This window comes from Phalacrocorax aristotelis, chromosome 3 (assembly GCF_949628215.1).
Source record: "Phalacrocorax aristotelis chromosome 3, bGulAri2.1, whole genome shotgun sequence".
NCBI classification, from domain to species: Eukaryota; Metazoa; Chordata; class Aves; order Suliformes; family Phalacrocoracidae; genus Phalacrocorax; species Phalacrocorax aristotelis.
In genome coordinates, this window is record NC_134278.1 from 55,617,378 (window position 1) to 55,643,983 (window position 26,606).

At 40.1% G+C, this 26,606-nt stretch overlaps 1 protein-coding gene across 1 annotated transcript in view; it reads right to left on the reverse strand.

Annotated features, from left to right (window-relative positions):
- CEP85L (centrosomal protein 85L) overlaps positions 1–26,606 on the reverse strand; it is a 119,448-nt gene that overhangs the window by 17,432 nt on the left and 75,410 nt on the right. Inside the window, exons 4-5 of the mRNA XM_075087514.1 lie at positions 14,618–14,739; positions 1,052–1,169 (exon numbers count right to left, since the gene is read on the reverse strand). Of these exons, the coding sequence (XP_074943615.1) occupies positions 1,052–1,169; positions 14,618–14,739 (240 nt within the window). The remainder of the gene's footprint in view (positions 1–1,051; positions 1,170–14,617; positions 14,740–26,606) is intronic.

Here is a 26,606-nt window from a genome sequence, read left to right on the forward strand (position 1 = left end):
TGCTTTACTTGAAGGGTATTATAGTATACTAAGATATGTACACTAAAATTTCTAAAATAAATCTTAATCTAGACAGAATTTTCAAGTATTTTATAAAAGAACTTCTGGAAGCACCAAAAGTCACATTTCTAGACGTCTGAAAAAGTTTCTGAATACCTAACTTCACACCAAGGCTCCACTTGAATTTCTCTCCCATCTCTCACAAACCACATTCTCACCTGATGCACAGCTGTGTTATTCCAAGGACATAATTAACGTCACACTGAAGTACGCTAGCTGAGATCCTGGTACAGTGCTTGTGACAGAAAAAGTTATGGTAATAAAAGGAGGACAGAGAAGCTATTTCTCTGCATATCTGCATGTAATGTTCTCTTTCTGAATTGCCTTTTAGATAATCCAAGGTCTGGAGATGGAATTTGTGTGCTACAACAAGGGCAGCAGCCACAGTCCTCAAACTGATCTGCATCTCATTGTTAGCCTATGCTATCTCATCCTTACACTTTCTGGTATTTGTGCTAGTTAGATAAAAATTAGGACAGGTATGCCCCAAATACCACCACAGATTCCCTTTCAGACTAAGTGTTCCTTAGGAGTACAAATCCATAGCCTTTTCAGGTGTCTTGTGCAAAGGTGTTCCACCAGTTTCTTTGCCTTCTCGCATCTCTTCCATATATTCTATTGATACAATCTAACCACTGGTTTGGGCAGTGCCTCCTCCTCTTCAGAAAACCTTCCATCAGTTGTTTTCAGGTACCTCTTATCAAACAACTTTATCTCCTAGTATCCCCTGTATAACTGTGCTACATGCACACTGTTAAACCCCTATTCTTACCATGTCACAATCCCTCAATTCTTACCCCATTTTTATCAGATTTCAAAACAAATATGTAAAATATGTTAACATAACTTAGATTTCTGCTATACAATTACACAACCATCAATAATCACAAAAGCTTTACATTTTGGCCTATAGTAAATTGTGAACATGCTTTCAGGTGCTAGTTCCTGGGCAATAGAAAGCTTTGCTGAAATAAAATAATATCCATCCTACCTGCAAATTAGTCATGTAAGGTTCTTCATAGTTCACAAGATGGCTCGCTCTTGCATGCTGAGCTCGTAATTCATTCTCCCTTATCTTCTGATGTAAACTGTTAATTTGCTGCTTTTGCCTGTAGTATACAGATTTTATTTGAAAACAAAAGGAATGGAATAGAGATTAAAAAGACCCATAGATTTTAAGACTTACACTGAATACTACTGTAATAATGCTATTTGACTATCCTGGATCTACATTAGCTGTGGGCTTTTTCCCACTGCAGACAGATAGTAACTAGTCTAGTTTATCACTAGAACTGGAATCTCTTCAGGGTACAGGCAAACTACAGTTGCCATGTAGCTTTTATTTAAGCATACCCCAAAGGGTCTGTGCTCAGCTGGCAATAATAAGCAAATTTTGCAAAAATACAGTTTGAAAACTCTATCAATTTGGTGGGGGTTTAGGGAGGTTCTGTTGTGATTTGCTCCTAGCACAGAAGGATAAGCAGGAAAAAGTATACAGAACACAGAATGAAAACAAACAAAACCTGTACCTTCATTTACTTGGACTTCTGCCTGGCCCCTTTCTCTTTGCCAGAGCTGACTTTTGGTACAGGTTAAAGAGATTCAGGAATTCAATTAATCAAGATGGGCAGAAAGAACTTAAGAAGAAAAAGACATTTTATTTTTTTTTATATATATTTTTATATATGTAAAGTCGGCATGGCCTTCCTGCAAGGCCTTTCTTTTTGCTTTGCTTAAGATTTTCTCAGTCAACTGTTTTATGTAAGATGTCCCCTAACTCTAGGGTAAAATACCACACTGCATGCTAAACCAGAATTAACCTCTTAACACCAATTGCTTGGCCAGTGTACAGCAGAAACAGTAGCGCTATTATATCAGTATTTAATTATATCACCAATTGTATCACTTTTTAAATCATGACTGCATTTGAACTAGCATGACTGCAGGGCAAATGCAAGCCAGTCTCAGCGCTGTGAGGTGTGCTGTACTCTATGGAGTGATGGACACCTCAAAAACTGACTCCAGAATGGAGCTGTCAGCATCCATCAGAAACACACATAGCAACCTCCTCAATAAACGTACAACTATTTTTGTGCACCCCTTTAACTTCCCTTTTTCCTTCTTTTTTATACCAGGATATATTTGTATGCAAGCATGAAATTGTTTCTCAACACTTCACCTCTACGCACACAGTATGGCTGGCTTTGCTGGAAAAGACGGCACTGAACTGAGATGACTAAACCCAGTCTTAAGAGGAGATAAATGGCAAATACAGGTTAACTTCACGGGAGAAGACCTGCCTGTGCACACACTGGAAAACCAAATGCTCTAAAGGTGCAGAAAGAGATCAGAGGGGGTTTTTTGTGGTGTGGTGTTTGGTGGTTTTGTGGGGTTTGTTTGTTTGTTTGTTTGTTTGATAATTTGGGGGGGTTGTGTTTAGGAAGAGCATCTCGGAAATGTTATCATGAGTATACAAAACATGTATTACACAAGCTATAAACCAACACAAAAGATGTATTATTTGAAAAGATGCCAACTGCAAATTTTCAGAAGGAAAATAAGATGCGAAAATCCAATTAAAGGGAATATTTTAGTCACGTGTATTTTCCTAGCTAGTCATCAGCCACCTGTATCCCAATTTGATTTACAAGACGAATTTAATTTCCTCTTGTAAATTTCAAGAATAGTGAATATATTAGAAGCTAAACTTTTAAGCTATACATGATGCAGAATATATGATGCATGCCTACAGAACATCTTTTTTGTGTTTCCCTATTTTTAAATCTATAAAGAATAGCAATGAATGGGAAAACAGTATAATCAAGTTGTACCTTAGAACAAATCATTCAATGCAATTCATAAAAAACAGAGCAACTTAAAGTATTTACATGACTCCATAGCAATTCTTAAAATATTCTTTATCACCACAGGTGATTTTGAGACTTCCCTTTTCCATTCCACTGTCTAGAAGGAACAAGCTTGTACAAATATAAAAGGAATATATAACACTGAAGGACTTTGTATAGTTCTGGTTGGCATCTGTATGATGGCACTACAAATAAAAATCTTCAAACTTATTTCAGAAGAGCAGATTTGAAGATTAGGTAAAAGAATATGCTCTTAACTTGTAACAGACCTTATATGAGCCCAAGAGCTTGTATAATCATATGAGAAAATATAAAGCCTTGATGACTTCTGTGCATGCTTGCTCACAAATACCAAAATCATTTAGTATGAGTTGTCTTATGGACAGAAGTAATTTTTCTTTTTTTTAATCACTTTATTACTTACTAGACAGAACTGATCTACTAAAGTATCTTTGCCCCATGTGTTTTAAAATTATTTATCCATTTGTCACTTATCCCTTGAAGGCACTATGTGGTTTTCTGTTTGTGGCTGATTGTATCTTAGCAGTGCCTTCCTTCACAGGCAGGATTTCAATAGCCTGAACTAAATACTACAGCCTGGAGTAAATGTTTTAAAATATTTTTGAACTTCCAGTGTTGTTTGAACTACGTTACCTTATCTCCTTTCATAATCCTGTCCCTACCCTACCAAATCCCTGCAGGAAAAAAGGTGAGACAAATTAATCCGTGATGAAACAGAGCTGTGCTAGCACAGAGTGTAACTAGCTTGTTTCTTTTCACTCTGCAAAGCATGAAACTCTCCATTGTTATAAAACCTCGCCAACAAAACACACCATACAAATGTTTTAAGGCTATGTAGATCCTGCACAACTTCTTTACATAACCACCTCTCTGAAAATATTAACCTCATGGCAGCCAGAAACAAAAATTCTGAAAACAGCCCAGCCGTCACAAGCAGAATAAAAGATAAGCACCATAGAAACATATTTACTGTTTACATACAATCCTGTAAGTCTTTACAGGCCTCATACCAGATGCATTTTATCACTGATGTTCTCATATGCTAAGACAGTTTTAATCCTCTGTTAGACCACAGCTGTTACTATTAATCTGCTGCATAATCACAGGCTGTGAGCTTTATTTAAAGGGAGTGTAGAAAAGTTCACTCTTCATAAACACAATTCACGTATTACAGCTGGAACACTGTCCCCAGAAGCCTCCCTTTTACCAATCAATCAACACAGTGCTTTAAAAAAAAAAAAAACAAACCAAGAACACAACACACAAAAAAACCCCATCACCACCCCCCCACCCCTCCCAACCACCTTCAGAAATTAGGTGTTTTCAAAATCCTGCTCAGATACATGGCAACTGCCATTCTGGGTAGGCCCAAACCAGTTATAAATAATCCTGAAACTGAGGGCTTTTACCTTCTAGGCAGCAACGCTACTCTCACCTTGTATCAGCTATAACATTTATAACCTCATGCGTACCCTCTGTGTTCACAGAGGGTCTGACTAAAGCAGAATGAAATTCTGTAACTGTTGTGACCAATGCTGGCAAACTCTCCTCCACTCTTCTCTTTTATCAGCTGCTAACACCCTCAAGTCTCCCCCAGGGGTTCAAGATGTGTTAAAAAAAGATTAAATTAACTTTTTATGTTTTTTTGCCATAGACACCAGATTTACACAGAAATTGCCAATCACTCAGTCTTACACAAGACTGAAGTCTCCAGACATTGAACTCCTCAACCTTTTGTGATTCCAGAAGCCACCTGCGTAGGAGTGGCCGCAGCCCGCAGAAATGCTGTGGCTAGAGCTCAAGGCACAGGGAATCCTGACAGGAGCCCACACTCGAGAAATCAGACTGCAGCTGACATGACCAGGTTCAACGAAAATACTGTACCTACGTACCATGGAAACTACTCTCCTTCAGAAATTCCCTTTTCTCCCCATGAGTGAGAGTTACAGTTCTACGTTGATGGCAAATGGCAAAGTAGCAGTTACTGGCATATTATGAGTGTCAAGGGACTTCTACAAGGTTTCATTTAGCTCCTTTGTCCAAAGAGAAGACACTCTATTTCACTTCAAGTGTCAAGTGTCTGTCTTGACACATCCATTTCCCTTAGGCTTAAGAAAAGGGGGCAATACCCTGCTCTAAAGTTATCACCAACCAAAGGGACTCAGAGGGGAGAAAGTCTGTTTTACAAAAAAGGAGGAAAAAAACCAAAGTCACAAAAGGCAGGAATAAAAAAAACCCATCCTTTTAGGAGGGACGTTTAAAAGTGTTCCTTATTTAAACGGATGTTTCAGAAGAAACTGTCATTAAAAGATATATAAACTTTAACTCTTCTATCCAATTGATTAATACAAACATGACACTAGTAACATTGTTTTCACAAATGCTTCTGGCACAGATCTTTCCAGCCATCCCTCAAGGTGTAATATTGTCTCCAGGAACAGGGGGGTGGCAGTGCTGAAGCAAACAGCCAAAGGGAATTGAAACTCCTTTTGAACTAGAAGATTGCTACATGGAAGACCACTGCAGTTACCTGCAGAAGGATTCTGCCCTGAAGATATTCTCATGTATTTTTCTTCACATACTATGATTTTAGGGCTTTTTTTTCTCAGAAGCAACTTGCTTTCATATTTTCATTATTATTATCATTATTTTTCTTTGAAAAATTTCACTGATACCCTGGACTCTAGCTTTTCACCCAATTTTTTTGAACGTCCAGCCATAATTTATAAATATCCTGAGATCAAATCCTCCCAGTGCTGCTCACAGGTACATTGTTTCTGAGGGAACTCAGCTGAAGTGATAGGTTATCCAACACACGACTCAAGTGGTGGCTATGTGCTATACGGTTCCCTATAATCAGCTCTTTTATCCCAATTCCCACATGTTATTTACACACTAGTTAGATTATTTACAGAAAACCCTACTATTTTCACAAAGTATTGACTTTGGCTTACTTCCAGGTCTTGTAAAATGAACACATCTTTTGTTCCCTTTTCTTCTGCTTCCTCGAGCATTCTTTATTTTTGTAAACGAAATTTCAAGGTTTCAGTCATGTTTCACTACTGCAGATCAATGACACTTTGTAAGGAAGGAAATGTAAAAACCTGCTATGGCAGATCATACCATTGTCTTGCTTTTCCCAGAATTAACAACTCTTATCCCTACACGAACTGCTGCCACTAGGCACTAGGCTACCTGACCACAATGTTGATTCTGTGTAACTATTTTTATGGCATTCAAGGAGAGTAGTTTTCCTTATCTGATTTCCTGCCTGCCACAGATACTTCCATTCCCACACAGTAACCTCTGTGTTGAGCCCAACAATTTAAAATCAACCAAAGGACATCAATCATCAGGAAGCTAAAAGCCCACACTCAGAGGACTGAAACCAATGAAGTGACATACGTCAGCATAGTTCTGACAGGTCTCTGCCAATGTCCTTTGCTGTAGAAGAAAGCAGAAGCCCTTGATCCCGAAAGCTGCTATGTTTGGGGAGAAAGTAAATTCTGAGCATCAAGCATACAAGAAGGACAGTTCACTATATCTGGCTCAAGCTTCTATCTTTCTAATGCTAAGGCAATGAGGGACATAAGTAAATCCCAGAATACTTTCAACCAATTACACACCTAAGGAAAAAACACCTTTTTAAAGCCCTTGCAAACAGTAAGCCAGCTCAACAGCTATCATTTTCTCTTGTAATGACCATCAGTGTGCCCTAACATCAAGTAACTGTTTCTAGCTTGACTAAAGCCTGGTCTGCAAATAAGCAGCTCACTTTCAGTTGGTATATGCGGATGACAAGAAGAGAATGCACTAACACTGTGCTGCCCTGTCTGTTTGGGGAGAGGCTGTCAATGTCCCTCCTGTGCACCTTGGACATCAGCTCTCAGCACCTCACTGGATCACAGCACCCTGGCCCACCCCCTCACACTCCCCCGGAACCCCTGGCCCTTGTGGAGCTGGAAGGGAGAGAGCAGAATGAGAAGTTACTGGGCTTGAAGGTGCTGTGTGGTAAAAACCAGTGATAGTCTTGTGGTAATACGAATAATGCTGGCCCTGAACAAAACAGTGGGCCTGGTCCCTGAAGCTGGGTGTCTGGGATGATGCTGGAGGTAAGGGACTGACTAGGGAGAGCTGGTGAGGGAGACAAGCAAAAGTCCAGGCAGCACTGGTGCAGCTCTCCTTCCCCTCCATGGCATGCTGTGGGCACCGCCCCACCAAGCTGCCACAGCCAGAACAGGGACCTCCGCTGTGGCCCACCCTGGCACTGCTGTGCAATCAGAAGAGTGAGTGCTCTTCTGCACATCAGTTAGGGGAGAAAGGCAGGCCATGTACTAGTCTCAGTGATAAGAACATCACCTCACTAGGACATTCATATTTTAAGGTCAGACTCAGAAAACACTTAAAGGCAGGCTAGGGAATGACCAAAAAAGGCTTCACGTGTGCATTTCAATTATGGGTCTGCTAAATTTACAGTCTCCCTGCCTATGGACAGTAAGGGGCTGCTTCTGGTGGTGTATGTTCCCTGTGCCACTATTCTCTACAAACAAATATGGGGAAAACATGCTATGCCCCAGGAAATGGCAGCCAAGCTCCCCCGATCCTGGATGACTATGAGTATGACTGTACTTACAAAGCTAGCTAGAATCCAGAGGAAAACTACTGGTGCCACTTGACACTAACTGGAGCCATTTAAATGAGCAGTAAGAAAGTTACAGCCACAGGAGTAAAGTCTCAGCTGGGGGGGGGAGACGGGGCAGACCTTGGCTTTGATACATTTGTAGTTCTGTTCTTTAGATCAAACCAGCCCCTTTGAAAGCTCAGGTCAGCACAAAGGATGTGGGATAGCAGAGAATAGCACACAGCTCAACAGGCACAAGTCTGGACTGTCTTCAGAGACCAGCATTAATAATAAACAAACTGCTTGATATACAAATTGCTTCTCTGTATATCTCAAAAACATGGGTAAGACATAACTGACATTCACATCATTTTCTCATGTTCACACAGGACAAGCGAACTGGGGACGCATGCTTACGTGACACTCATATGCATTCATCTGGAAATAAAGCCACATCTTCTTCAACCTTGGATCAACTCATCTGTTCTCATAAACCCATCTTACCCCTCATTTACACGAAACCCACATATGCCAGAGAAGCACTTCCTCCCCTCAACTTTCAAGGGACTTAAGTTAGCATAAATCTAAGTCCAACACTACAAGTCAACTTACTGGTCCAGTATCTTCAAACACTTCAGGGACTTCAGAAGAGAGCTTCCTCCACCACAGAAGAGACACTAGTAACTTCATAATAAATCAAACAACAATTGATGCTTACCTTCAAAAGTCATGAGTTAACGAGAAAGAGTTGCTTTAGGTGAAAATGCCTGAGCAGCTTTCCTCAGAATTGGGATGCAAAGTAAAACATAACACAGATCCTTTCGTATTACAAGTATAATTTACTCCACACCACAGTTGGATGTGTGCTGCTTTGTTCTGTTGCTTAAGAAGCTGGACTCTAATTTTTATATCCCTTTGTTTTAAAGGCACGATCTCTTGGGACCACAAGTCCAAACGTGCAGAGTACTGATAGGGGAAGAGATCAGTAGTAAACAAGTCCTAAAAACAATGCAAATACCGTTTCCGTAATTTGGAAGATAATGCCAACAGGACTCCAACATCAGCAAAGCTCATGAGAAAAGATGATCTCAAATTTCCTGTGCAATAAAGTCAGGGGTTTTTGGTGAAATTAAGAGCCTGCAGTTCAAAGCGAATACTACCTTTCCACCAGTCACAGGAGAGCTTATCTTGAAGAGGAGATGGGAACACTACCCCGGGAGTCAAGAGGTGATCTCTGTTCTGGATGGATTGTTATTTTTTAAATGACTTTTCTGAATTGCATAGAAGTTTGAAATGCTAGCCTGACCCATGGGAGGTAAACTAGTGCTGAAGCAAGGCAGGCAAGAGCACAGTCAGCAACTGTACTTTCTCAAATGCTCTGGACTAGTTAATCAAAGGGGTGTGAGGCATAAGTGGGGTGCAGACACGACTGTCTGCTCAGAGGACTGCACCCACCCTCCCACAGTCGAAGGTTTTTGACTTCTGCAGTCTCCTGACAGGGCAAAGACAGAGCAAGCCTTGCACCTCCCTTGCTGTTCTCAGCTCTGCCAAATACTAGAATTTTCTAAAAATATTTAAATCTACAGAATGGAACATGGCTCAGCACCAGTTCCACAGAAAAGAACCTGGGATTGCAGCTGACCAAAACACACAACCCTGTACTGGAAAAAGCAAACACTACACAAGCACGGCCTGTGAGAGAAATTAGCACCCAGCTGGAGGGAGGCCTCGACTGGCCTGTTTGGACACTTCAGGGAAGATGTATTAATTAGCTGGAGAGAACTCAAGGAATAATGAAAGCTAACAGAGGTCTAGAAAACATGACCTAGGAGGAGAGACTAAGTCATATTAGGAAAAGGTTTCTAATGTTTCAGCTAATTAATCACCAAACTGTGCAACCCAGAAAGGTTGTAGAACATCTGCTACTGCAGATAGCAATAGCATAGACGTGCACCAGGGGTTACACCACTGCAGCTTGTCCTCCCTAGGGCCCAGAAGATAGGTTAGATAGGTCCTTTTTCTAGCCCTACATCCTCTGATTATTGCCAAGGTTTAGGTTATGTGAAAACTGATGTTAACAAATTCCATTACATTGATACTACTTACGTTCACCTCTGAAAAGGTGAACTCTTAAAACTGCTAGAATAATTACTCTGTATTAAAATCTTCCTGAAAGTTTAACAGCCCAAGATACAAAAGCCTCAACCACAAGTTACCCGGGTGATTGGTGCCATTGGAAAAAGATAAAAGACTATTTTACACAGCAAGATACTCTGAAGAGGTTCCTCACAGCCCTGCTGCTGCACAGGACTCCCAGTTATACATGCATGTGCCCAGACCCTGGGTGGCATTAAGTTTCAAAGCTTCCTCAAAAATGACATCAAATTCTCACTCATGTGGATATGCTAATACTACAGATCTTAACAGATCATCCCAAATTAAGAGAATTACAGCTTTACCCTAGCTGTAACATGGGCACTATCAGAGCACATACAGTTTGATGTCAACTACTGAAGTCATGACAATTTGACACAAGGCAAAGAAAATCTAATTCTATTGTCTCAATGAAAACATTTAAGTATAATTCAGCTATGGATGGAAAGCTAATGATTTAGCAACTGTTTTAAGGATGTAAATGTTATTGTGCCCTGAGGAATGACAGCTATTCACTAAAATTACACTTCTGTATCTACCTTTCCTTAAAAAGCTATTCAAATGCCCTTAAGCTGTCTGAAACAGAACACTGCATGCACAGTGTTATTCTCAGCAGCTTATGTCACATGTTCACATATTTGGCATTTATTCACGTAACCCCTACGTGCAGCCCCTGCCAAACAACAGTGCCAGGACCACACTAGAGGCATCTACACTGGCCGGCCAGTCTCAAGAGACATTCACAATTGCATCAAACACTGTGATTTCAGTGTTGTCAATGTACTGAACAGAGGAGCAATGCAAAGAACTAAAATGTGATGCTGTAATTTTCTAAATTGATACAAACACTGTTGGCTCCCTCTGGTGCTAAATATAATGCAGTGTTACATACTGAACTGCCACAGAAGTAAGGCAATGATATAATTCAATTATTTTGTACAGTAGGTGACATTCTAGTAATGAAGTGTTACAGCAGCAGATTTCCTCTTACATACAAAATCCTTAAGTCCTTATTCACAGCCTGTACCAATAGTCCTTACGTGGAGAAAACATGACACACACCTTTAAGAAGTGCCATTGTGATCCCGTGCATACACACACACGTCAGGCTCCCTTCCTCACACCATGTTTTAATTTCCTAAAAGTACGGTGTCCATCACATTTTTAAGATCAGACCTAAAAGCCAATTTCAGGCTCTAATTTGTTAAATTGGCAGTGATTCCTAGAGTAGTTTTAAAAAGCAAACCAAACCCACTGTTAAACCCACCCATTTATGCTACTCTGTTCATTTATACTTAAAGATACACATTTGTTATGCCAACAGACTACACAAATCAAATTTTAATCTATTACTAAATCTGCTGTTCACCACAGTGTATAGAATAAAAATCAACCCAACTGTTCTATTCATAGACACAAGTGGCTTTTTGGGTTTTTAAAAATTTTGTTCATGGCTTTGAATTTCCAGCGACACACCAAAGTACCCAAGTATGATGATTTACATTGAATCATTTTCAACGACTATTTGAAACTTGCTTGCAGCTATTCCAAACTGTTAGATTTCAGATGCAAAACAAGGAAGTTTAATAATCTAATCCGGAAGGGCTGGATTTTTGTTGTCCTTTTATCATTGTGTGGAAAGAAGGGAAGCAGGCAGCAGGTTTCTCTTTCCTCCTCCTGCCCCTCCTCCCTTTTTTAACAGATAAAGGTAGAACAGCTTAAGGATGCTGCCCCATACAGAGCCTCCATTTCCGACTTATCAACAGATTCAAGCATCGCTATGCATGTGGTGTATGGTGCAAAGTGATGTTAATCTCCTCCACCTCCTGGATTAGCAGGGCCCCAGTGCAATTCCCAACAGCAGAGGGATTAACCTTAAAAAAAAACAGGGTAATGACCCTGTGGTGGAAAGGGCATGGGCAAGAGAAATGTGTTTCTGGTGTGCTTCTTTTAATCCAGCTGTTCCGTGTACCTGTCAGCAGCAAACAGCTGGGCATGGAGCACCACACTGTCTGCTATCCTGCTCCTCCAGCTTCCAGGCAGCAAGAGGTTAACCCATCTCCACCAAGTTTCTGTCTCCCCCAGAATTAAACAAGTCTTGCTGGCACCCTCCAGTTACCAGCTGGAAAAGTCAGCATGAGACATGACTTAAGGAGACTACACGTGGAGTTTTAAAACTCCACGAGAACCACAGGTAGGAAGGGCCTTCTCAGCAAACACCTACTATCAGTATCAAACCTCGATTAACAAAAGAATTCCTCCTTCACTTCCTGAAAGCATAAATTCTGTAATTTAACTATCACCATCTTGAATCCTAATTAATCACAATTTAGCAAACTTTATATTTTTATTTTGGGTCACCATTCCCATATAAATTCAAGTTCTGAAAATATGCTTAAAGTAAGCTCAGGAAGATCAGGAACTGGAAGACTTAGGTTTACTCCGAAACATTGTCTTGACTCTCAGAGCAAGGCCTTGTGTCCCCATGTGTTAAATATGGATAATCTCAAATTTTCACTTAGTGCCTTGAAAAAGGGTATTATTCACACTTAAGTCTTATTAGTAGCCCATCTAATACAACACTAGTGTTTTATAATGGAGCTCTATTTCTAGGATTTTGGACAGCAGCTATGTACCATTTTCTGCATGGGTGAAACCAAAAATATTTTTGTCATAGAAAACACTACCACTTCTTAAAAAAAGAGGGATGGAGGGAAACAGAAAAGAGAAAAACATTCTAAACATGCAACATCACTTTGTACTGATTTTAAACAAACCATCTATTTTAAGTAATTTTATTTCATTTTAAAATAACTTCTAAAGGCAAATATTTTGCCCAAGTGGAGTTTCAATATTCAAAAAAAGAGCCTTTTCTGTGATTGTATTATTATAGTGCATTATTATAATTCACAACACGCTTAACTGTAACACCAAGTGTCTACTTAAAGGAAATGACCGTAACCTCACTAAGTGGTTTTTGTTTCACTTCAATAGCTTCCAGAGTGTATTTTGCCTTTTCAGCTGAATGAAAAGGAATCATCTCAACTGACCTCTGGTCAGAAATCCAGAAAGAACTGTGTTCACTTACTAAGTCACATGGAAGTATGATTTGTACCAAAAAAAGAACCTGCACACTTTATTTGGATATTGAGAAATAGCTCTTCCTCAACATGGACAGTATCAAGTAACGTCAGCAAGCAACTAGGTTACAAACTGTCACATTTCCAGCAAGAGAAGAATAACATGAACTGCCTTTTTAGTTGCCATTGTATAACAAGCCTTCATGCAGAGTGTGGAGGATGATATGCTCAGCAGAGGCACCGAAGACAGCCCCTCGCCATCATGGACAACGTACTTAAAAATGCTGCTGACAGCTTGGGCCCCAAGAGGTGGGCTGCAGGTTATACAGCATTACTACTGATATAGTAAGCCTGAAAAAAAAAAAGCCACACTGTAATTTAGACAGCCTTTAAGCATCTGATCAAAAGGCTCTGACAGAGGAGATCTAAGCAATGGTTAAGGATGTTTCCATTTTAACAGTTTATCCCCTTGGGAGATCACCACCTCTGCTGGGAACCTGGCAGAATGGCATGGTGTGCCCATGCCTCAGCTGCTGCAGTTTGTAACTTTGCATACCATCTTCAGCTGCAGAGGCAGGTAAATGCACACAGATATGCCAACACCACAATGGGAAAGCTGATGCTGACCTTCCATCACTACGGTGCCAGCAGATGTACTGGTCAGATTGCTAGGGGACAGAAACACCTTAAACCACTGCAGTTCCTTGCTCTGTTGCAACAGTGGAAGGAACAGTCCCTGCACAAGCATAATTCTTCTAGTCCCAAAGTACATTACACTCGTCTATCTCCACCCATTAGACGAGAGAAACTGCTAGATTAAATATAAAAACATTCATAATGGATGCCTGACATTCCTGTGATCAATACACACCTGCTTTACATAGCCCTCCTCATGCTGTGGAGGGAAGTAACAATAAGAGGGCACAACTATTCTACAATCAGAACAACCACTCCTCTTTCAGCCACAAGCCAAGAGTTTATTACTAGAACACAGATTTAGCCGAATTATAATTATGTCAAATGTAAAAATGCCCTTCCTAAATGTCCTACATCCAAACTCTGCAGCTTCTGATGACATCTGCTAATTTAGTGTAAGGTTCATTAAGCTCAAGACCTTTATTAAAAGCACATTTTCCTTGTTAAGGCTTCATTTTATCCAAACATCAAGAACTCCAGAAGTTACTTCAGATATACGAGGAACTTAACAGCAATGAGTTGCTGCCAAGGCCCGTTTCAGATTAATAGCAATTTTAATAAGAAGCGATTTATTTACTGACATAGAGATCCTGGATTTAATATTTTACTATCTGAATAATTTGTACAAGTATTTGAATAGGATTTTACCACTGAGTGTTTCTGCAACAGCCAATTTCTCAAAGCTTTATCAACTGGCTTCAAATCTATTGCATTTCTGTACTTGTCATTGAAAATAAAATCAAAGCAACGCAGTTTACCAGTTTTCATCTTGCAAATAACTTCCAAGACCTGTACAAGCAGAAAGATGTCTGATACAAACCCCCAGACCGGTAAGAAGCTAAGCTGGGGAAGCTGACAGCAGAACTGGCTGTTGGTCTCACTCTATCACTGCAGAGGTGTTAAACCCCTCAGTAAATTTCCACCTCTGTAAAAGACTTTTAGCCAGCAGCCAGTCTTCTCTCCCAGCAAAGATTAGCTCCCACATATTTGTGCATAAATATTTGCTGGACTGGAACCTAACAACTTTACTGAACAAGCAGCTCTCCTGAAAGTCAGTTCCTACATCATAGCTTTTACATCATGTTATCTAATCAATACAACAGAGGCAGGTTACTCACCGATCAATCACAATCTCTTTCTGTCTTAGCAGCCCCTCTTTAATTTTCATTAGAGATTCCCAGTTGCTGAAGTCCTGATAGCTGGTAGCTGGGTAACTTTGACGAGATGTTCCAGTCGGAACCTGCATAAAATAATTGTAGAATTAGCCTCCAAAACAGTAAAGGTAAATACTATCCTAGATATAAAGGGCTCGAGGGAGGATCCGGGTAACTATAGGCCCATCAGCCTTACTTCAATCCCTGGGAAAGTTATGGAACGAATCCTCCTCAGGGCCATCACAAGTCAATTGAAGCACGTGATTGGGAAAAGCCAACATGGCTTCACTAAGGGCAGATCGTGCTTGACAGACCTGGTGGCCCTCTATGACAAAGGGACTTGCTTGGTTGACGTGGGGCGGGCGGTGGACATTGTCTACCTGGACTTCCCAAGGCCTTTGATACAGTCCCCCACAGTCTCCTCCTGGAGAAATTGATGTGTTACAGCCTAGACAGATGGTCTGTGCAGTAGGTGGGGAACTGGCTGACAGGCCGCACCCAAAGGGTGGTGGTAAATAGCTCTTAAACTGGCAACCTGTCACAAGTGGAGCCCCCCAGGGATCGATATTGGGCCCAATGTTATTCAACATCTTCATCAGCGATCTGGATAACGGCATCAAGTGTAGCCTGATGAAGTTTGCTGATGACACCAAGTTGAGTGGGGAAGCAGACACTCCAGAAGGGAGAGCTGCTCTGCAGGGAGATCTGGATAGACTGGAAGAGTGGGACAGCAAGAACCTTATGAAGTTCACCAAGGACAAGTTAAGGTCATGCACCTGGGAAAACATAATCCAGGAGTGCAGCACAGACTGGGATCCACCTAGCTGGAGAGCAGCTCTGTGGAAAGGAGCTTGGGGGTCCTGGTGGACAGGAAGCTCAACATGAGCAAACAGTGTGCTGCTGCGGCCAAGGTGGCCAACAGGATGCTGGGTTGCATCAAAAAGGGCATCGCCAGCAGAGATAAAGAGGTCATTATCCCGCTCTAGTCAGTGCTTGTCAGGCCACATCTGGAGTACTGTGCACAGTTCTGGTCCCTGATATACAAAAAGGATGTGGACAGGCTGGAAGGGGTCCAGAGAAGGGCCACCAAGATGCTCAGAGGACTGGGAAGCTGCCATATGAGGATAGGCTGGGACAACTGGGTTTGTTCAGCCTTGAGAAAAGGAGGCTCAGAGGGGATCTAATCCCCATGTACCAGTACTTAAGGGGTAGCTACAAAGAAGATGGAGACTCCCTTTTTACACGGAGTCACATTTAGAGGACAAGGGGGGATGGACACAAGTTGCTCTCGGGGAGATTCTGACTGGACATGAGAGGAAAATTTGTCACAGGGAGGACAGTCACCCATTGGAATAATCTCCCCAGGGAAGGGGTTGACTCAGCCACATTGGACACCTTTAAGATTCAGGTGGACAGGGTGCTGGGCCATCTTGTCTAGACTGTGCTCTTCCCAGAAAGGTTGGACTAGATGATCCCTGAGGCCCCTTCCAACCTGTGATTCTGTGATATCAGGACATTTACAAAGTGGTTTGTTGTTTCAGAAACCTAACAGCTGTTTTTCAGTTTAATTCAGATTTGCTTAACATAAAACAATTGGATTTATAAACAACTTTCTTGAAACAAACTTCAGTCCAGTGTCAGTGATTTAAAACTTATTTTATTATTTCTCTACTAAAGAATTCATAGCTCTGAAAGCAGTTTGAGATGAAAAGGTCATTTAGAATTTAAGTACATAATCAAGACAAACACCACAACATGTTCATATCCTGCTGCAATTCTTGTTGTGCTACAAATGAGATAGCTTGACAGCTTTAGACCTGCTGATAACTGCAAATAATGTTTACCATTCCTTTCACTTGTTTGACTCACACCTGTAACTTTAGAATATAGAGAAAGACAAAATCCCCTACGTGTGTGTGCATTCAAAATACAGAACATAGAATTTAAACAAAATTATATTCCAATCTGTTTCCAAGAATACAAGTTTCACAAGTTGCATGTTTCAGGCTTTCTATTCACCTTCACAAAATCCAGGCTACATGTTTCACAACAAAACTGAGGATGACAGTGGAACTGAATATGAACCAAAAGCATTATAGTTTGTAAGGAAAGTAAACAACTAACCGGGATGTTTACTCAAGAAAATTTTTATACTCAGAATATAAAAAGTATTACAAATAGTTGTATCAGGAATTCGCTTAAGGGAAGTTTTAAGTCAGAACTTCTGTGATCAGACTGAAGAAGGATCCCAGCATCGGCTGCCATAAGGTATCATCTAATCTTCCACTAGCTGTTTAATCACTGAAAAAAAAGATTTATCTTTTTATTATCTGGAAGTCATCCTGGACTATGTTGCCTTTTTACCATTTTGGAAGAAAGCAGAAGGAAAAAAAAGTGAAAATATGGCTTTTTTTTTTTTTTAAAGTTAAGTAGATTTTAGGGTATTTTTACTTTTATTGCTCTAAAATGTTTTAGATTTCATTTGACATTACAATAAACCTTATTAAGACCAAGGCATATCATCAACAATTAAAATTAGGTAAACAATTATCAAGCAATCCATGCTTCTGGTCAAAGCTTTACTGTGAATTATAACATTGAATGGAGATAATTCATTGCCTAAGCCTCCATATCATGATGTGCTGAAGTCAGGAACCAACTCCTGACAGCTGTAGTCTCTTCTCTAGGCTGAAAAACTACTTTTTCCCCCACTCAGTGTAGTTCAGATCAATCCCTAGCTTGCTAATTGATAAAATGGACAGAACCACATTTTCCCTCTTTTAATTTAGAGCTTAAATCCAGATATAATATGACAAGACTTACTAGTTCTAAAACTTTTTAAAAGACTGTCACCCCCCACCCCTCTAAGTCCAATTCATCCTCTTCAGGGAGTATTTCCTTCACTCAGTAAACTGGATAGCTTCAATAGTAAATTAGTTATGAATGACTTTAAAGAACCATCAACAATTCTACATATTAAACACTTCATGCCGATTTCTGGCCAAAGGCACATTGAAAATGCTGACTGTGTTCCTTGCCAGTCAATATCAACTATTGTATATTTATTGAAAAGGCCATATTGACTGGATAAACAGTGCTTCTTGAGGAAAAGTAAAATGTGAAATAATACCAAAACCAAAGTCTTCTCTTAAAATGGTCCACTGGTTTATGACTACGGTTCATATTTCTTATCCCATGCTCATTTACGATTATACCCCACAACCAATAAAAACCACAGAAAACATTTGAAAATTCTTTCAATTGTTGCACCTAAAAAAAAAAAAGCACTGCATACAACTGCTTACTGAAGCATATGCTACGTCTGAAAGTTTTGTGGGAAGAAAATTTGTCACATCTGCAATTTCTAGTAAGTCAGTCCGTTAAACCTATGGTTGTTCAAGGAAGTTGTTAAAGATGGCACCGCACTCTACTGGGAGGCAAGGAATGGCAAAGCTAAGTGCTGCCTAACTTAAGACCTACCACCCATTTGTTAACCTTTGCAATCGATTTAACAGTTGTCTTGCTTAATTTTTCATGCACAATGATCAATATTAGCATTAAAAAAAAAAAACTAAATAGGCAATATCACCTTGGCTTTTTGGTTTGGGCAGAGGTCTAATAAAACTTAGGAAAGATACCGAGTCATGATTCTTCCTGTAATACATGCGCAGAGTCTTGAAGGATCAATTAATCTAAAATTAATTTTGTGTGGGCCACTCAGTCCAGACCAGATAACTTCAAAGTCATCTTTGGTGCTTACAGAATACCTTAGGATTGTCACACATTGTTCTGTATTACAATTATCTACGTGACTGGCTGAATTAGCAGGCACCAGCGTAAGACTATTTCAGTGGAAGTTTTAGTCACACATGCCATGTCATGCAGTATAAAGTGACAACATCAGGAACTACCACTGTACTTTGTGTCATAAAATTTTTTTTCCTTTGCTTCTCCCACTACAGTGCTAAAAAATGCTTTTCTATATCCACCTCAATACCATTACACTACAGCCAAAAAAAAAAAGAAAGAAAGAAACAGTCCTTAATGCAGTTCGGATTAGAGCCTTACTTTTCAGAGCCAGAAATTCCACCTCTACCTAAATGAAACACTCCACAGGGGTTTGACACGATAACAGGAAATACAAGGCTTTATAAAGCCAAATCAACCCATTTATTGAGCAAGGTGAATTTTGCCTTTAATACTGCACTATAAAAATGAAGCTATTAAAGACAAATATTTAAATATGAAGCCATCTTAACTGGAAACACTTTAGAAGCCACCAGTGGTTTCTGCAACAAAATTTTTCAAAGCCAGCCCATTACTTCAATCTAGCACCTTTGCATATTAATAGTTTGCACTAAAATTAGAAAGAAACTCAACTTTGTCACAATAAGCGACTATAGACTAAGTTAATTAAATATTAAGGCTGCTGAAAAGCAAGGCAATGAGTTTTGCAAAGTTAAGAACAGATTAATATTTTGTCAGTTAGATGCTAATGATAGTGTTTTTCGGTTTTTTGTTTTGTTTTGTTTTTTAAATTATTATACTATACAGTCTACTCCTTAACTAACTGACCAAGATGCTTTTGGCTTTGGAATATATCTGATCTTATGGAGTATATATATGCTGTAAATGCACATATAACAGATTAAATATTGTTTTGTACTATAACTGTGTGCTTCAAGTTGTCACTCTGAACAGATGAAAGCAAGAAGAAAAAATATTTCTGTTTCTGAGATCCTGTTTCAGACAATTTAAAAAAAAAAAAGAATATGCTAAAAATACTTCTTAGCACTTCCCAGAATAACAAGGTATTTCACTCATTTATGAGCACATGGTGTTGACTACTCCAAAAAGCTTTCTAGCTGATTTGAATGGTCTGGTAACACACAGGTGGGTCCAGTTACATTTGAGTATTTTCTCTCTTAAGGACATCAAACTAAATAGCAAGAGCAAGATACACTTTCGAGACACACATACAGAAAGCCACCCACAACTCCAAGTCCTCAACTTGAATCCTCCACAACTACAAAATAAAATGCCAGCTTGAACGCACAGCATTCTCTTCCATCTGTCCTAGAAAATACAACTATTTTTGTCCCCTGGCACCTCTTCCAAGAGTATCAGCCTTGGACTGAGAACATCTGTTCAGTTAAAACAGTATCCTTTGCACAGTGGCGTCCAAAGGTCCTCACAAGCTTGTTTTTTGACAAGGGCTTGGCCTTGACTTTCATGACCTGGCAAGCCTTCAAGTCACTGTTTGAGGCTCAGCTAGCTGCTGGGAAAAAAAAAAAAAATAAAAAATCTTTGCTGTACTAGCTTATATGCAAATATTTATTGCTGGAACACACATTACTGACTGATTCCATCATGTTTCTTAACAGTGGGAAAATAATTTTTCTCTGGACTAGAGGGTAATGACATTTGGATAACTAAAGCCAATAATAGCTGGGTTTTTAATTGTGCTGATTAAAATTATCTTCTCCAAACATGCTCGTAGTTTCTGCCTGAAGCAGTTCATTGTCTCAGCACAGCATTCTACATAATATGCTGTATTGCAAAGGTGTATCACAAAGTAAAGTAAAATGTAGAAATGATAACTCATCTCAAAAAAAAAAAAAAGCAATAGATTTCAAAGGTCTGTTGGTGTTTTTTTTCTCTCTGAAAGCTGCTTTTTAAAAAATTTAGCACCACCTATATTACAACTGTAAAGTTTTCACAGCCCACTACTAACAGCTATCATAACACCAAAAGTTATGTTAAGTGAGTGATTCCTTTTGGCCAACGGCTTACACTGCCCTATGCTATCATAAACCCCCCTCTGTAGATATCATTCTTCTCTCGCTGCATTTTATAGGCATTCATTATTCAGGAGAAAGAGAATTCCTTGTATCCACAGCTAATCCAAGGCAAAGAATCAGTGCAACCAATGTCAGCACCACCACAAATGCTTCCTTTTGTTTGACTAACAGTGGAGGAAACAAATATGAGCATCCCCACGGGCTGTGCCTCAGGGACGCAGCACTCGCCCTACCACCTCACTGGGCGAGGAGGGAGAAAGAAGAGGGAGATGTGGCAGCAGCGAGCCCAAATGCACTATTATCACAGAGATGCCTCCTTCTCTTTGCTCGTCTGAGATAGGAAATGAATTAGATCTGTAAAGGTAGAGCAGCGGTCACTGATGAGCTCTGCAACTGCTCCCCGCCCTGGGTGAGGAAAGGAGGATTTACCCATTCCTTCCTCTCCACCCAGAATTCTTCCTAACATCAGGCCGAGTGTTTCAGCTCACAACAGCTCCCTTAATTCAGACAATCCTGGGGGATCATCCGTTGTCTTACCAGCAAAACATGGCAGGGCTAGAGGCTCTCATGCAGGAAAAATGACAGAAGGCTGCAACCACGGGATTGGGCCCTAATTTTGCATTACTTTAAAAGCAAGGCAAGGAATCATTTCTATGGAAAGAGGCTGTGCCTTGCTGAAACACACTAGAAAGAACAGCCACAAAGATGCATTCTAACAGACTCCCAGATGGCTAAAAACAAGGCTATGGACTGATTCAAGAAATCTGGGTTTGTGGTATCTGTATTTCACCACCACCTACTTACCGTTCCACTCTGCCCCATCTTTGCCATTTAGGGAAGACAGTGTTTCTGCTCAGCTTGATATAATCATTACAGTTCTTGGCAGCAACACCTAGGCTGTATCACATTTTGCTATACTTTCACAGATCTCCAGCAGTCATGGGGGAGAGAACATCTAATCATGCCCTTGCACCCTTATTCCAGCCACGGTACACGTGGTGTTCTTTGGAGAATTTTTCATGAGGAATAGAACATAATTAAAATCAAAATTGAAACATCATCAAATTGTGAGGTACTGAGAAATACAGATGTAGCATGGAGAGGTTACATTAGCACTGCCAACAGAAAGTGGTGAAATCCAGGACAGTGTGGGGGGTGGGGAGGTTTTTAAGAAAAAAAAGAACAATAAGGCTGGGAAAAATTTCTCAGACACATACTTTATACAGACATGCAACCTGAAAAGTAATTAATTTAAGAGGGACGACAACTAACAGGGAGAACAAACTTGACAGGCGTTCACAATTTAACCTGCCCGAAAATCAGCTTAATGCAAGGATGGATTGCCTATATGTCAAGTAACAGAGAAAGGGGGTGAGGGAAGGAATAAGACAGTGACTTTAAATAGCTCTGGCATAAACCCAGCTGAAAGAACGTGTTTAGTTCTGGGCATCGTACTACCAGAAAGTCACTGAAATAGTAGAACATGTTCAAAGAAGAGCAATATTCATGATTAAAAAAAAAAAAAGCTTAGAAAGAGTGATTTATGAGTAAAGAGCTAAATACCATAAAGGCTAAAGAGACAGGAAATCAGCCAGCAAATACTTTGCTTCCTAGGCTGAGAGCCCATACAAACCAAGGTTGTTGGAATGAAAATTTAGTTACGACAATATAGGACAATACAACAACATCCCCCTGACATTTTCATGTGGGTTTTTTACCATTATAGAACCAGACCCACTCAGTTTGGCATTGCAAAAATCACACAGGGCTTTACAAAACAGGCACATGAAGTCCTTTGCTAGTGTACAAACCTGCTCCTCCTCCTCCTCTTTGCAGCAAGTGTTTAAAATTGCAATAGAGTTGTTCGGTTCGGGGGGGGGGGGAGCCCCAACATGCCTCTCTTCAGTTAGATGGAACCGCATTATTGCATCTGTTGTATGACTTTTTAAAGCTTTTCCAATAAAAAATTAACATGCTAATGCTGACTATTTCCAGACCACACTACTATCACTGTATCTTTTAGAGAGTGGAAAGCTTTCAAAAGGGAAAAGAATGAACAGTAACAGCAATAAAATGCCTCCTAAAAGCAACACTCCCTCTAGCCACTAAACCTTTTTCAAGAATCTTTGTCAAAGCCTCCTTCACAAACAAAATCCCCATTGCACACAAGGCATTACAAGCTTTATTAGAGACCTCACGGACTTGACCCACATAAGCCAGGGAGAATTTGACTGTGCTATGAGTTACTGTTATTTGTACGTTTACTTCTTGCCCGGTACTGTTTATACTGCAGCTGAGGCTTCTGAACTTTATCAAGGTCAGGTCTGATAACCACAGCAAGAGACGAAGACATGATCCCTTACCACAATAGCTTACAAATGAATTAAGAGCAAAGCATAGCAAGTACATGGTTGCTGGGATACGAAGAGAGATGGGAGAAAACAAACGCTAAGGTCAGGTATGCTACTCACCACAGAGAAGGAAAAAAGGCAGGGGGGTGGGGTGGGGTGGGGAAGCAGAGTTTTGCTCCTGATGCCATAGTAAAGCAGAGTTTTGATAGCAACTGCATGGTCGCTTAAACGCGGCATAAATTTACACTGCTGTCAAAGGGAATGAGGCCTGTTCTCCTGTCCCTTCTCACCACTTCAAACATTCCTACCTTTCAGCTCCCTTCTGACAGCCCTAGTCCTACACTCTCCCTCCATCCCATGCACATGAAGGTTATTTGTATCTAGGTCAGGCTCCTATCAGATTCATTGTACAAGGCCATGTGAAATCTAGCGCTGGCACACACTGTTAAGTGGAAAAGCAGCATACGAGACGACACGTTTTGCAGTGGCACAGCTTTGTGCTGGATTAATATGAACACATAATCAACAAGTTGAATTATCTCAACTCCAGACAGCACCAAACCCTCCAAAAGTATCAGTTTGTGGACTGCACATTTCCTAAGCTTCTGGAAAAAATACTATTATGCAGTTACTGCGACAATGTGAAGTTACCACCCAAGACCTCCTACTTAGATATGCAATCAGTTCAAGAAAACAAACTTCCACATGAAGGTGGCCTAAGAGAATAAAGAAAAAGCCTCCTGCACTTTCTTATCTTTCAGAATAGTCCTGTGCTGGTTATCTGAATTATGAGAGTGCACACAGGACCAGCAGCACAGCCCTAGCTTAAAGTCATAGACTGTATATGTGACAGATCTGTATGTGCTCATTCTGCATTCCGCAGGGGTTACTGAATAGAACAGGAATATAACAGGGGTTTAGTAAGGGAAGCGAACTGGAATGCTGGCCACTGCCTAACCGGCGAGGCTTCGTTCCCTCTCACATCCTTGATGGTATTGTCCAAAAGTCTCAAACAACAAACTAAGATGACCCTGAAAAGACTTTGCAGGGTGCCTACAAATGCATGTTGTTACTGTATGAGCCAAGGACAGCCTCATTACAAGAGGCTGCAGCCTTTCAGCATCCTCCTAAACTTTCTCATCTCTGCCACCTTAATCTACTACACTCTTAAAGGGTGAAACCAGCACTCCCAGAGCTGCAGGCTAGATTATATACCCTCTTCTGCTTATCTTCCTATGAACAATTACACCTCTCTTGCTTTTATGTGTTATTATAACATTCCTTTATACTCCATGCAACACCAATATTATTTTTGTCAGAAACCCTTTCCATTTGTATTCTGGCAAATGTTATGAACACAAAACACTTCTAGGTGCCACTTAATATGACGTTAAAAGCAACAGTGCCTGGAATTTTCCACTGATAACAATGGGGTCTTTCCTAAGTATAGAAGCACTTGTTTTATTAAGTGTTCATTTTATCTTCCCATTATATTTAAATTCAAATGTTGTTTACAAAAAAAAAAATCTGTAAATGAAAAAGAGCTTCTACAAGAGCAGCATTAACTTTTTTTTTTTTTTAAAAGCTTTTTGTGAAAGCTTCACTGTTAAATCGGTATTTTTTGTTGTCGTTTCTCATTCTGGCCTGGAAATCAGCATGATCGAAAAGTGACTGCAGTTATTCAAATCCCCAAAAAAGACCATTGTTTTAAGTGCTGCACAAATGTAGGACATACGCTATTCACTACAAAATTTTACGAACTGTATAAGAAAGACAGAAATAGATTAGAAAAAGGAATAGCTGGGAAGGCAAGGTGCAAATTGGTCATTAATGTAAGCACCCCTAAAGGTAAAACATCTCAGTCACTTGCACTCAGGCGTCCTCAAGCAAGTTCTGATCATTTATAAGAACCTTTACATTAAATGTACATTGCTAATATCTACAAATACCAGTTTACTAGGGGCCAGTGCTGATTGCTCATTCATTACTTATTACTCCTACTCACGGCCAAAAATGAGTGGATGCAAAAGGTGACCTAGAAAGCAAGCAAAAAAGGCATCCGTTTTTTTTGCCAGCTTGCACAAACTCTGCAAGAACTAGCCATCAGTCTTGCACAGAAATTGACAGAACCCTTCTGTAACAAGAGGATAATGAAAAGAGAGTGCAACTTGGGTGAATACTAGAAGGGGAAGAAAAAAAAAAAAGAATACTTACTCACTGTGCAGTAATTGGAAAAGAAAATTTTAAAGGACCTAGTAAGTACTGAGCATCAGATTTGCTTAACACAACATGCAAACATACCGAAAGAGAGGTAAGTCACTCTGAATTTAATATGACGCAGGAATATACATTTGGGGAAAACTGATGCTCTGCATCAGTGTCCTGATTCTTCAAATGGAAGACCTTTAGATTCTGTGAAGGGTGTTGGCCCCTGAACCAGAAAACTGAGCCTCTCTTCTAACATTCCATTTGTTTTAACTTTTCATGACTTTAAAAGAAATATGAGCCATGAGTGTAATATTCAACACATTTAACTGAAGTTAAAAAGAAACAAAAACTCCCACAAAAATAAAGCAGAAGTGTTCAAAATATTTATATGACCACAAACCCAAGTATTCACACAGACTCACAAAAGCACACTTTATTTAATAATGGCAATCCAGAACTAATCTCTACGGGCACTTGCAGAGAGAATGGAGTCTAGCCAAATTAACAGAACCTGTGCATTTCAAGCTTTGCAGATGCAACTTCTGTACATGTTTATAACTGATAGCACATGGGGAAGGAATGATTAGGTAATACACTGTTTTCCACTCCCTTTTAGGCTGATAAACCAAAATAGGAAGCAGAAACAAAGACACCCTCTCCCAGCAAGCCCCCCCCCCATTATTCTTCTCCAGCTCTCATTACCACAAACACAGATTTAAAAAAAAAAAAAAAGAGACATAGAAAAAAAGACAAGGGTATTCTATAAACAGCAGCAAATGGGAGATTTAATAAAGTCCCCTTCCTGTGGATTGGAAGACAAAACCAAGTTCTTTACAAAAACATTCTCTTGTGGAGTTAATAAGGTCTATGGATGTCAGAGGTTTGCACATGAGTACATGTGCATTTACATTTGTTGGTGACTACCTTGAAAAACTCCAGCAGATGGGAAAATCAGAGGCATATTTTCTGCCCCCACTGCAGGAATTCTCCCTTGGAGGAACTAGCTGTGTCTCAGCCAGCAAAACAAGCAGGACAGAAGATGACCTACTATGTTAAAATTTCCATTGCTTCAGGCAGGGATTCTACCACCATCCCTGTACAGGATCACATACATTAGAGATCATCATGTAAACAACTATTATTCAGTCACGTGCCCCAGAATTTAAAAAAAAAACCAACTTTTAACTCACGTGCAGACACCATGTACCTGAGTGACTTTCTAAATTTCAGAGGTGATTACAGAGGCTTTGAGCCTCTGACAAATCAGGTTCTCGAATGTCAAAAGTCAGAGATTTGAAAATCCTGGCCTGAAACTTCTGCATCACTGGCAAACAGAAGAAAGGCAGCCAGTTTAACATCGGACTGTCTATGAAACTGGGAACCACACAAGCATGGAAGGTAGTCACACAATGTGTGTGTGGAGTAAGTGACAGATATTTAAACTGTTTGGCTTCAATCCAGATTATGAACCTTTCCCACTTGAATTTATGAGGGGTACTTGAAATGCACTTGTCTCTAACAGAAGTAGCAGTATGATGTAAGGGTACATTTGAACATCCGTGTCAGTGTGTGAAGGTGTTTTCCTTCCTTGGG